Here is a 13,790-nt window from a genome sequence, read left to right as displayed (position 1 = left end):
AACCAAACCAAACCTCAACTCACCTGCCTGGCATATCTTTCTACCCTTACAAGATAGATTTCAACATAAATGCAATTCTGAGTCAGTTCATGGTAGTATGTTTTTAAGACTTTAAATTCTCAAGGAAAACATACAAAGGGAAAAAAAGGAATAAAAGGGGGGGGGCGCACATTGTGGTCCAGTGATCATTAAGGTGGGATAAGGAAAGAAACTCAGGTGGAGAAATACCATAGCATCACCATTCACAGTGGCATTTCTGAGTCACTTTCCAATGGGTCATAGCTCAGTTCTTTGGTTTTATGGCCCCTGCAGTGGCTGGCCCCTCTCCTCTGCTTCAGATACCATGTGCTAAAGACTGGTGGCAGAAACCACCCTTGCTCACAGGAAGGCCACCAGGCGTGCACAGCATTCAGTGACTCCAAGGTCACTGCGGCACATGAACCTGATGGAGAGCCAGGCTGTCCGTGCAAATCACAACCCGGTTGGGCTTGGCAGCGGCAGGCCCTTCATTTAAGGCGTTGGTTTTGAATCTGAATCATCGGGCCATATTCAGCCTTCTTTTTGCCAAGCCACCAGTCAACTTAAACTGAAACATGTTTTTGGAAAATGCTTTTCAGGAGTGGAGGGAATGCAATAACTTGCTGGAAATATTCAAATAGACTTAGGGCGCTGATGTGAAAAATAAGAATGTGTGTGCTGGTTTAGGCCGCAATGTTCCATGTTGCAGAGGGGCACAGAGTGGAGCTGCAAGTTCTGTTTGCCCTTTCGGATCCGTCAGCATGTGTGGGTGAGCTTCCTCCTGCCAGGAAGTGGCGCTTCAGGCTCTGTGTGATGCTGCGGGCTGACAGGAAGGGGAGAGAGGTGGCAGTGACAATCTCACAGCATTGAGCTGAAGCGGGCTGTTTGTTACACTGAAAGCTCTAAAAGGCCGCCATCACGACAGGTCATCCTGGCCGCAAGGCCCTGTTCCTTTCATGCATGTGACAGTATTTCAGTGAATGTAAGAGGCTGCACTCTGATTTCTCCATCCAGGCGCTGTGATGAAGGAGAGAACACAGGACTAGGAGTCAGAGCACCTTGCTTAGGTCCCCACGTCCTCTCCTCCAGAGTGACCTTGCACATCTCTCTGTTCCCAGGCCTCTGCTTCCTCCTCTCTAAAATGAGTCAGCAACTTGTGCCCACTGTATGGCGTGACTGTGCTCAGCATGGAAGCACAGGGATGATGTCATAAAGTACAAAGAGACAGACTTAGAATTTGACAGCTGACAACACCTGGGAATGCCAGATGTTAGCAATCACAACCATCTGAAACACTTTACCCATGTGCTCTGGTCTGTGTCTTTTCCTGGGGCTCCTTGTTGCCCCCAGGTGATGTCGCACAGAGCAGCCTCACACTCAGGGCTTCCTCTCACGTCTGTGCCCGCTCCTCACCCAGCATCACTACCGGTACCCGTGCATGCTTCACCTCCAGCTGCTCATCTCGGATCACGTTAGCGTCACCTGGTTCTCAGCCCCATGAGTGTCAGTCCCATTCAAAGGCAGCCCCGTGAGGCTCATTCAAGCCGGGAGCACCAGACGCACAGGCACTGGGTTCTGCTCAAGACCAGTTCAAACCCCACCTTCTCCCTGCAGTCTCTCAGATGCCTGTGGTGAGCTGACCTCTGACACTTCACAGGCATCTGACACACACGCTTAAATGTCACAAGGTTCCTCTTACACAAGAAGCCCCAAGCAGGAAAAATTTAAAGAGAAAAATAAAGATAACAGGAAACAGGGAATAGATCTTTGCAAACAGGAAGGGGACCAAGAGATGAGGGGGAGGATATGGGGAGAGGAGAAGGGAAGTGCAAAGAATTAAGATGATTTCTGTAGAAACTCCCCACGATGAATGTAATTATAATGTACCATAAACATGTACTAACAAATATTGTAAAAGTTAAAAAAACTTTCATAGGCAACTGGTTCTACTACATCTCAGCTTTTTCTTTTTTCTTTCTGTGGTAGTTGGAATTAAACCCAGGGCCTCTGCACTAAGCTACATCCCCAGCTCTTTCCAAAGTTTTTTATTTGAAGACAGAGACTCACTAAGAGTTTCCCAGGCTGGGCTGGGCTTGAACTTCTGATCCTCCTGCCTCAGCCTCTCAGAGTGCTGGGATTACAGGCATGTGCCGCCACGCCTAGCCTCAGGAATTTCAAACTCTTGTTTTATGGCATTGGCTTAGGTAACTTCCTTCCGTGCCAGTGTCTCAAGTTACCAATGAGATGGCAGAGCAGGGGTCACTGATCCGACCCTGCCACTTAGTGTGGAAAGAGCTACAGACAATAGCAAGGAATGAGCGTGGCTGGGTGCCCATAGGGACACTGAAATTGGAGCTGCACGTAATTTTTATGAGTTACGAAAGATATTTCTTTTAATTTTTAAAATATTGAAAACATGTACAACACATGTGGCCCACACAAACACGAGTGCTTGCTCAGGCCTGCTGGAGCCCTTAAGGCCAGGTCACATCCATTTCTTTCATTTCCCTCACTGGCTAGGTGCAGAGTCAGAAGAAACACAAGTCTGAATTCAGGTTGCAGCTGCTGTCTTTGCGTTGCACTTGATGAGAACCCACACTTGTCTATGTGCCTCTCACCCTTGTAAGTTCCCTTTTTCACTGGCCCTGCTCAGTGTGGATCTTCATTGTTAACCTACAGTGTTCTCAAGAGACTCACTGTGTAACAGGCAGTCACCAGGGAGATGGTAAGGATTTAAAAACTGTACCATAGTTTTGAGCTCCCGGAAGTCGACCTGCAAACAGGTGAGTCTCTGCCCGACCTGTATCAGGCCTGCACCTTGAGACTTCCTGTCCTGGTCACCTGGGAAAGATGGCTATGTACACTTACATCTTACTTCTCTCACAAAAAGAAGTTGCAGTGCATTTTGAAACTTAGGTGATATTTTTACATCTGTAACTTTTATTTTCCTTTTGGATTTTCCCATTCTTACAAAAATGCTTCAACTGGGGGCTGAGGATTTAGCTCAGCAGTGTAAGTTCCTGCTTAGCAAGCACGCGGTTATGAGTTCAATCCCTGGTATCACAAAACAAAACAAACCAATCAAATTTTTTAAAAAAGCTTCAACAGGTGTGGCTAGCCCTTTTCATAATTTACAGAAGCAAAACGACTGATTTGCACAATTTGTCACAGCTAGTAAGTTCTGAACTTTTGAGCTGGAACGCACACTCTTCCATCACCGTGTTCCTGATGGACTACAGGACATGGGGCAGCAGTAACATTCAAAATTTAATGCCTCAGAGTATTCTGTTTAAAAATTCATTATGCAAAATATAACATTTGAGTCCCAAGTCGTTTTTTGTTTGTTTTTGTGGTACTGGGGATTGAACCCAGGCCCTCTGCACCGAGCCACATCCTCCATCCTTTTTTTATTCTTTATTTTGAGACAAACTTGCCAGTTGCTAAACTGCCCAGGCTGGGCTCAAACTTTTGATCCTCCTGCTCTAGTCTCCCTGAATGCAGGGATTACCGATGCAAGACACCACATTAGGCTTTCAAAGTTATTTCCAAGGTAGCTTACAAACCTGAACATCCACTGAGGTCATTTGGCAGATATTCTGAAAGTAATACCCCCACCTGGTTTAACCAGAAGCTATAGTGGAGGCCTACGTACTCCTTTAGCATGCCCCCATGTGATTCTAAGGGCAGCCAGAGATCACTTTGTCCCCCTGGCCTCTCTGTGCTCTCTCAGTCCCAACCCACTTTCTCCTGGCTACCAGCTTCCAGCCTTCTGACCCGCCCAGCCCCTGGACACCTCTGGCCCCAAGGCCTTCCACAAACCACTGCTTCTAAACAATTTAAATCATCTTGAAAACACACAGCTCAAGTTGTCATTTAATTCACTGGAAATGAATAGAGAAAGGGGCAGGGCCAGTGCACATAGTTTGAAGTTAATTAAAAATAGTATATAAACGTTATTTGAAACCCTTCCCCAATCCCCTGCCATTTGTGTGCTAACTGATACAAAGACAGCATTCTGAGATGGCCCTGTTGGCTGTCTCTTGGTACTTCGACATGCCACCTTCTGAGAGATGGTATGAATGCAAGTACATTTTAAAGATGTGCTCTGGCCTCACAAAACTTTAAACCACACTCCTCCTCCCCGCTGGTTTAGCTCCTTACCAAAACCAAGCAATCAGGAGGCACTAAAGCATCATTAGGTCAAAGTAATGAGAAAAGGATAACACAGTGGCCAGCTGCAGTACTTTGTAGGGTTGGCTTAAGGTTAAGGACAATAAATGAGAAGTATATTGAGTTCCTAAGAAGAAAAACCTCAAAACGCACTGCCTATCATTAAAATGTTTTAAGTTCTCTATAAAAATAACATATTATTTCTCAAATTATAGAGTCCTCAAACAGTAAAGGGGGAAAACTGTTCTTTCCAAAATAGAAGTATTTTTTTCACTATTTCTAAACCTACCAATTTTGAAAGCATTCAGTAGCTTCCTTGACTTTAAGATGCTTTAAAGGAAAGTGCTCGTGATACAACTGGATGCCAGGAGGCACAAGATTTGTGTGCTGAGTCTTAATCGTGCTGGTTCCTGTTAACTGCTATATTTTTTAAGGTACAAAAACAATTTCATCAGCTAAACTAACAAGGCACCTTATGGGGACTCCACAATAGTTCTGGTGAGCAGGTAATACTAAGGATTCGTAGCTAACCTTCCACAGCAGAGCCTCCTTAGCGAAGCATGAGCGTGTCCCATGGACCCCCATATTTCCACAGCTGCCCCATACAGGTGGGGCCAGCCAGTCTCACCACAGCAACAGAAGGCTGAAACAGCTGGAAATCAGTGAAGCTGGGACCCCGTTTCAGGATTTTTTGATTGTGAAGAACTTACTTGATTGTACAGAACAAAACAGTTCAGGGTATGGACTCTACAACTGTCCAGGCTTCACTCTGTGTTTTTTGTCCCTTTTGTAGCTTTGTGACTTCAGACAAGTCATTCACTGCACTGCCATTTGTTTAAATGAAGATAATAAAATTATGCACACTGTGTAATGTTACTGAAAGGATAAAGGATGAGTGATAATTACATGAAAAAGATTTTTGCCATTATGATCCTTGTTCCTTTCCCTTATTTCTTTTGAAAGAAAAAGTCAGGAAGGAATAACACCTGAAAACAGGCCATTGTGATGATCAGTTTGTAATAAGACATCAGACTGAGGTGTCTTCCTCTAACAGAAGATGGAAACTATTTGTATTCTTAGCAACAGAAGTTTCCAGACCTCCCTGGGCCTGTTTCCAGCCTGCTAGACTAGTCTACAGCCCCTGGAGGATGGGGTGACCTCCTTAACCTGGCAGGGGCAGACTGAACGACTTGGACACTTTGCCCCCGAAAGGGGCTCTTTTTTTGCATTGTTTGGACTGGATTAGCTGGAGAGTGGACAGATCCGCCCCACGTCAGGCAGCCTGGGTTTTCCCAGGTCAGTGTACACAGTCCTGACTGCATCTGCCCGATGACAGGCAAATGAGCCAGGTCTCAAGGGGGCTTGAATGTCATCACTCTGGCTGAGCTTCTGCAATCATCTGACTGTAACATGGCACTGAGAAGCCCAACAACCCAGAAGAAAATAAAAACCAAATCAAGCAACACCCACACGGGGAAAATTCCCACCTACTTCACAGCCTAAAACCCAGCAGCTGCTACTCCCAGGACAAATCACCAACACAAAACACTCAAGCGGCCTGGGGCAGGTGGAGTAGGGGACAGGTCACTCGCCTAGAAAGAGCTTTCTCTCTTCATCATTAATATTCTGCTAAAGGTCATTAACTCTTCAAAATGAGATTTAAAACACAAGCAACAGGCCCCAGTGGACAGGTGGAGGCACAAGGTACACAGACCACTGAGCGCTGTTGTCATGTGGGCACAGAAGTGGTCGTGCTGGTGTGCTCTGAGCTCATCTAATGCATGGCCTAACCGAGAGTGCCTTGGGATCACCCAGAGTCGGCTGAAGCAGGATGAGGAGGAAAACAAGAACAGGACGCGTGTGTGTGTGTGTGTGTGTGTGTGTGTGTGTGTGTGTGTGTGTAGGCACACGCAGAAGGTTTTGAAACGAGTCAGTGTGCACAAGGGCTCACTTCCTGCGGATTTCTGTCTTGCTGATGTCTCTGCTCATAATACGTCCCATTTCCCCAGAGTAAGCGGGAAGTGGAGGCACTGGCTATCTGCAGCTTGTGGAGGCCCTGTCTGCTATGGTCACTCACAGACACAATCTCACAGGACCGACCTAACACCCTGAAGCAGGCCAGGGAAGAGGCTGGAGAGGTTGTTTCTACTTGCCTCAGAACCCAAAGGTTTTCTGGAGAGCTACTGTGGATAACTTGAACACACAATTCAATGCATGCATCTATTCGAGCCTTGGGCTCTTGAGACTTACCCGAACTACATAGTTGAATCTTCTGGAATCCAGAATGGCAGTGGAGAAGTCCAGTCTGTTGAAAGCTTCCCCCAACGTACAATAACCATGGCGCTGGATGGGAAACAGAGGCAGGCATGTGACTCCTGCCACATGGCAGCTATTCTCTAGAATGACCCAACCAGACTGCTGAATAAGCTGGAGGGCCATCATAGCTGACCTGGGCACTGGCTTCTTTTCTGCACTGAGTCCCTGGGATGCATGAGATGGGCAACAAATCCCACAGCTACTTTGATCAGGGTCAAACCCATGAAATGTCCCCTTTCCTGACCTGTACCATTTGGGTACATGCTCTCTGCATGGGCTATGATGGGAAAACACATCCCACGAGGTCAGGATGGCTGGTGATGGTAATGCATTCCCACGAGGAAGATGTGGCCCACCTGTGGCAACCATGCCCTCACCTGAGTTGCACTGACAGCGCTTCTTTCACTGGGATCATCACAAGTGGCATTTTTTTTAAGGCTTCGTGAAGAAGCAAAACAAGCTCTGATCTTTTATCTGTGACTACACAAAGAATGGAGAGTAGAGCTCAATAGTTCTGGCTCTGGTCCAGACTCTTAGTGGTTTCAGACTTATCACTGATCCTCTCTGGGCCTCCGATCACAGAGGGAAGTAGATGTTCTCCAAACCTGGTCCCCCATGGTCACAGATGCCCCACTGTTCTATCCTCCTGCTTTGCATCCTAGTTATCTGAGTGCCTGTGCTGAGAGAAAATTCACACCACTGGGTTTTATCCAGTACCAGGCAAATGTAGTTACTATGTTTCCCCCCAGCTCCATGCTGGGTGGGCACAGAAAACCTTCAGACTTAGTGACCAGTCCACAAAACAGATCTTAGAACAGAGGGAGGCACTGTCTGTAGGAAAGTCCAGGGCTAATGATAATACAGTTTGAGACAGGCATATTAATCCTGGGAAAACACTTTCACGTACATTATCTCACTGAAGACTGAGGAGTCCACCCAACAACTTTGTTTTCACTTTCTCTGTAGTCCCAGTCGCTAATGGTTGGCCAGGCAGAGGCCCTGTCACTGCCACCCACCTGCAGGAAGCCAGCAGCACTGGAAGTGATACTGCCCCCCACTTTGTAGCCTGCCTCTTTAGTGAGCTGCTGGTGAAACAGCATGGTTTACTGCATGGTTTACTAGTGCTCACCTCTTTAGTGCTGCCTTTGTGGACATAGATCCATTTTTCTTGATGGAAATCTGCAGAGAGAAAACAAAACAAAAACCACATCTTTAAAAACATGTAACATGGACAAAAATGTGTAACATGACCAAGATTTTAACCTTGAGTCTTTTTCATTTATTCCAAAGTTTAAAAACTTCAACAAAAATTAGACTCTACTGACAATATAAGGATTCAAATTTTTCATTTTTGCAATGAAATCAATTTCTACAGTATTTCTTCTAATACTGAAGCTATAATTTGCTTCGTCTGATGTATTTTAAATAGCTGATAGCCAGATTGAGTATACTAAAGATCCTCCCAAAACTCCAAAAAAAAAAAAAAAAAAATCCCAACAAACTAACACGCAAGTACAAGTTTGTTTTAAATGCCAAATCTAAAACTTATATAAGGCCATAAAAGAATGAACAGATAGCTTGGCGTGGTGGTATGTGCCTGTAATTCCAGTATTTGGTATGCTGAGGCAGAAGGATCAACATCAATTGGAGGCCAGCCTTGGCTCCACAGTGACTGCAAAGCCAGCCTGAACTACAGAGTGAGACCCTGTCTTAAAAAAGAAGAAGAAAGAGAAGAGGAGGAGGAAGAGGAAGAAGAAAAAGAAGGGAAACAGATAACATGGAGAGACCATGTAGACCAAACGATTAAACTAATTTACAGTTTATACTTATTAATAGAACTTTATATACCCTACTAATGCTTACATTCAACATTTAGAAATACTAGCAATATTTATATAAGAAAAGCAAGAACAAATCTATTTCCAAAGCATTAAAACAGATCAAAATCAAAGCACACATGGCATGGATTGACCTGACCCTGTTACCTGTAACAATTGTATCACTATATCAAAAACAAGCGGTAAGCAGGAGAGAAACACCTTGCCCAGAAAATGGGTGATATAAAGAATGCACAGCCAGGTTTGTGGGTGCAAAAGCCTGGTGATTCTGCCATGACACAGTAGACACTAGGAAAGATGTCTAACATGGGAGAACCAAGCCTTGCCTATGTTCAAACAACTTTCCTCTTAAGTTCAAAGCAAACAGCTTACACTGAGTTTTGGTTTTGCTGTTCAGTATGTCCTTTTTTCTCTTCTTGGCTGCAACATCGTAATTCAGGCTGTTGAAAAGATTCTCCTTGTTGTACACCTCCTTGCTGCAGTAGCTGTGAATTCAGAGCACAGGACAGGGTGAGATGCAACAGCTACACCTCCGCACGGGCTCTTTCTGTGAATCACTCACTGGGCTGTCAACTCCAACCACACATAACATAATCACTCAGAAAAAGTCCATGCAGGCACAGGCTTCTTTCTTTTTATTAGGATCAAGTGCTGTCATCCACGTATGGAAGGCAGCGACGGGGCTCCTGCTTCTCTGAGTTTCCTAACAGTACCTGCACTGTAACAGGACACAGTGCTGCAGAGCCAGGTGGGTACTGTGATGCTGTTTTAAACAGAAGTGATGGGACAGGGCTGGGTCCTGGTGTCACTACACCACACAATGGCTTCATTCTGCAAAAGTACCTGGTCTACAACACTGCTTTTTTTTTAAAAACAGCTTTATTGAGGTACGATTTATACACCATGTAATTCTCCGGTTTATAGTATATCCAAGCTGGTTTTAACTAGCATGGTCCTCTCATACCTTTAAAACATAATCACGTTTCCAAGAATTCGACTTAGGTTGTACCAGAATCACTGACAGCCGGGGTGCCATGGATGGTACTGCTTGCTTAGATTCTCTAAACTAAGGAGCCACGCTGGGAGATGAAGACTTGAGTATTAGCCAAAATGAAGTAAATGCAGAATTCTTCAGTTTAGAGGGCTGAGAAGGCACTGAGTGCATGGCCTGACTCACTGATGGATAGGAAGACCCAGGCTGCCCAGTGCGTGCGAATCTCCCTCAGTAGGCTGAGCTTTGTGAGTATGCATGCGTGTGTGGGTGTGTGTTTTATTCTTCTGTACAATGTGACTTCTAAGTAAATCTCAGGACAGTTCCCACAGAAAGGGTTCAAGAAATACTGTGGTATAATAGGAAGATGGGTTCCCCACATCCTTCACCTCCCATGACGAACACAGGGCAGATTTATAATGACAACTGGTAAAACATAAATTAGGAGGTTTTGCTGGCACCAGCAGGATAGGGTCCCTTACTTATATGAGCCCTTTTGCTGAATTAAAAAATTTTTTCTGTACCAAGAATTGAACTCAGGACCTCGGTGTTGCCAGGTCTCCTCAGCCCTAAAAATGTGGTTTTATTATACCTTTTTTGGACTTATACCCCCTGGACAAAATGAAATCCACCTGTTCTTGTCTATTCCATGCTTTGTATACATGGAGAAAGAAATCTGAAAAAGTTCCCACAGCCCTGTCATGGTGGTTTCTCAAGCAGCACTAAGACACTTAGTGTAAGCATCTTCTAAAAGGCTGACAGCAACGGCCAGCAGTGTCCTTGAAGCTGCTTTTCTGGACTGTGAGGGAAACCTGGTGGCTCAAGGTCCCCTTAAGGCCACCTGATCTCATCTCCTGCAGCTTTAGCCACCTCCTTTTCACTCAGGGCACTGCAGGGTGTCTTCTTGAAAGCACTTTCTCAGGCAAGCCAAGGGCAAAGGATGTGGGCCAGGATTTGTGTAACACATGAGGTGTATTTGTCTGCTTGCATGAGGATACAAGTTATAAAACCACTGACCAGTTATCTGCTCCATGGTCAGGGTGAAGAAAGGGGCAGAAAAGACAGAACAGAACTCTGGGCCCCTGAGGCTAACTTAGGAAATGCTGATCAAAGCTGAGGAAAAGAAGAAAAGACAGATGGCCACTTGAGTGGCCTGTGATGTGCCAAAGCCTTAGAAAGCAAAGCTAGAACGTTCTGTGTACAAAAAAATACCACGTGAGGCCGACTGACAAGCCAACTAGCCAGCCTTCCTGGTAAGCTGCCCGAGCCACCATGGGGCCCAGGAAGAGATCAGACAGCACCTCCTGTGAGCATACTGGTGTGCTGCTGAGAATCACCCCCCACACACACCCAGTAAGCAACCAGCTGGTTAGAAGGACAGGCTGAGTAGATAGCAACTGAGGCACAAAATCAACTGAATGTTTATGTTGCTTGGTTGACTTTGTAGGCCTGGGGCCAGCGGCCTGAGCCGCTGATGCAGGCCTGAGGCCAGCACCGAGCCGGAGGATAACATTATGCAATATAGCAAATAAGGGGGATTTCCTTTTATGTTGCTCTTGAAATCCAATAGTGTTCTCAGTGTTTTGTTTTGTTCCAATTAATCATTTTGCTTTATTCAATGTTCTATTTTCATTGGTTTTCTTGTTTTTGTTTTGGTTTTGCTATATCTGATGGAACAGACAGCTATTGTGAGGATAACAAGATATCATATGGTAGCCATTGTTTTTCTAGTGTCCTACTTTGAAGTTCTGTACCAGTTTCACTGCTTTGTTTTGACTGGATTTATTGTTTTGTTTTGTTGGGCTTTGTTATCTTTAAAATAAAATAAAAACATTTAAAAAATACCATGTGAGCCATGCATGGTGGCACACGACTGTCATCCCAGCTTTTCAGGGGGCTGAGGCAGGAGAACTCAAGTTTGAAGCCAGCATGGGCAATGCAGTGAGATTCTATTTCAAAATAAATAAAAAAGCCTTGGGGATGTAGCTAGGGTTCAATCCCCAGCACTGTAAAAATCAAAACAAAACCAACCAATAACCATACAAAGGCTTATTTAAAGAAAAATCACACGGGCATATTCCCACTCCCACACTACAAACAACAGAAACCTACAGCACCAAGTCCATAGACAGAAGACCATAAAATGGAGCCATCTTAGCCACACACTGCAACTTCTAGGGCCAGGACTACAGACTACGACTGTTTCTTACAAATTGTGAATCTTTATATTTTATCTTTTCTAATTGAAAGTGTTCTTCAAGGGAATCTGAGCACTTGGTCTCTACCCAGAACTTATAATAACCTACTTCAAGCCCGAGGTGACTCATTTCAAAAGTAAGCTTGAGAAGCTTTTACATAATTGGTGATGCTCTCTCACTGCAGAATGTAAAAAAGTTTTAATGCAGGGAAACCCTACACTTCTTGCTTGGTATGAGCTTTGGAATTATGGAGGTAGGACGTGGAAGGAAGGGCTGTGTTGTCTGCTTATATGTTTTCTTTTAAGCAATAATGTATTCAGTTAGAGGCTATTCTCAGAGTTCAATTCTGTCCATTTCAAGGAAATGCAAAACCAATGGAAAATTTTTACTGTAATTTTTAGCAAGAAAACCCACCACCAGTTAGGAATCGTAATACTGAATTTTCTTTATTAAGCAAAACCATCTTAAGGAGGTTGCTTTATTCAATAAATTCAACAGGCAGCCAGCAACTTACTATTTTGTAGTCAGGTCTTACTAATCTTGATTTTTATAGGCACAGGACTAGAATAAGAAAAAGACTCCTGTACCTAGTCACAAACTACTATAGAACACATGCCAGGATACTTGAAGACGTTTTTGGAAAAGGTGGATAATTTCAAAATAAGACCATTTTGGCAGTAGATAAAGGAAAGAATGGAAAACAAAACAAAACAAAACAAAACAAAAAGAGTTCTATTTCTTATTTAATTTGCAGTAAATGCCATTTAATAAAACCACGTCCCATCCCAGAGTAGTTATGTAGCCTTGATTAAGGCCAAGCAGATTCTGATGCTAATTTGCCCTAAGACATACCTAGACTGCCAAACTCACAGAAGCTTGTACCAGATTGCTCTGGTAAAACAAATATCTAGGTGCATAAAGCTCTTCACATAGTGCCTTGTACATAGTAAGCACTCAGAAAATCTTAATGATTGTTTTTATCTGAGGCACCAAGGCACACTTCCTGCTTCCTGGTCCAGCCTCAGCTGCGTGGTAAAACATCTCCAGTGTGTCTACAGCTGCAGCACAAGGGCTCAGAAGAGAACTCTGGGATTCCTCATCCTGGGGATGGCGCTGGAGAGGAGGGCAGCATGGGCTACCTCAACCACCACTTCCTCCAAGCTTTCTCGGATCACTCCAGCTCAGGCTCTGTTCAACCCTGACATGTGGCCTCACCAAATTTTACATTTGCCATTGCTCTTCTGTCCTGCAAGGTGGCGGCTTGTTGAGAAGAGCCTTAAGCTTATGTGCAAGCCTCCCTTGGTCTCAGGGGCCCTCCGTCATGCAGGATTTGAAACGTTCTCACAGGGCTCTGGGCCACAAGGAGAAAGGCTACACAGTCCAGCAGTGTGCTCTGCAGGTAAGCTGGGGATCACCCAGTGTACCTCTCAACCCTTGCATGTGTTAGGCAGTGCAGATACACATGGTCTGTGGAGGCATGGCAGGTCTCTGGGGGGCCCCCTTCCTTAAGAGAGGTCCTTTGTCTCAGAACAGGCGAGGACATTCAAGCTCACCTATGCAGCCAGGCACTCAGCCCAAACCTGACATCACAGAGAAACCTGAGAGCAAAACAGTGGGGCTATCTGAGATTACATGCCCAGACCTCAGAAGGCCAACTGCTGTAAAGAAGTTGGCAGACTCCTCCTGCTAAGTAAGGAAGGGATTGTTTACAACTGCTGGGGAAAAAATACCCAGCAAACCAACAGCCAGCTGCTCTGCTTAGGAGCTTACAAATGACTCCTAAACTGTGACTCATCAGGGAGCCACAGGTGGTCACTGCATTGGTCACGATGCCTGCTGAGTGTGCCAGCTCTGGCTCAGGTGTGAAAGGGCAGGAAATCAAGGAGTCCCAGGCAGGGGACAAGCTGGGGAGTCATCTGAGCCCAGCCTAGTCTAAGCCTCTGGGGCAGGTCTCAAGGACCCGCACAGTGGAGAGTGAGGCCAGCACTTCTCCAGAACAGTGTTGAGGGAGGTCAGTGAACAGCCTTGTTATAAACCCTCCCCTGCTGCATACAACTGAGTGCCAGCCTGCGGGCCTATTCCAGTGCCACCAGCACACTGCTGCTTGGATCCCTGTGTACCTTTGTAGAGAATGCCGGAGCTTTTAGAGAAAAAAAAGTAGCAAACTATTAGGCCATTGGTCCTTAGCAATAAGGATGGAAGAAGGAAGCTTCAACTTCTATCTCTCCCCATTTAGTTGAGTGAGAATAACTAAGACAT

At 45.2% G+C, this 13,790-nt stretch overlaps 1 protein-coding gene across 1 annotated transcript in view; it reads right to left on the bottom strand.

The window, feature by feature from the left end:
* The window catches only part of Fbxo32 (F-box protein 32), a 35,725-nt gene that overhangs the window by 20,261 nt on the left and 1,674 nt on the right, over nt 1–13,790 (bottom strand). The window contains exons 2-4 of the mRNA XM_003467360.5: nt 8,715–8,827; nt 7,634–7,683; nt 6,439–6,531 (exon numbers count right to left, since the gene is read on the bottom strand). Coding sequence (XP_003467408.1) covers nt 6,439–6,531; nt 7,634–7,683; nt 8,715–8,827 — 256 coding nt within the window. The remainder of the gene's footprint in view (nt 1–6,438; nt 6,532–7,633; nt 7,684–8,714; nt 8,828–13,790) is intronic.

Source organism: Cavia porcellus, unplaced genomic scaffold, assembly GCF_034190915.1.
Source record: "Cavia porcellus strain 051 isolate PalLab524CR breed Dunkin Hartley unplaced genomic scaffold, mCavPor4.1 scaffold_19, whole genome shotgun sequence".
Classification (NCBI taxonomy): Eukaryota; Metazoa; Chordata; class Mammalia; order Rodentia; family Caviidae; genus Cavia; species Cavia porcellus.
Note: the sequence above shows the minus strand (reverse complement) of the source record. Positions and strands in the feature narration are given on the sequence as shown.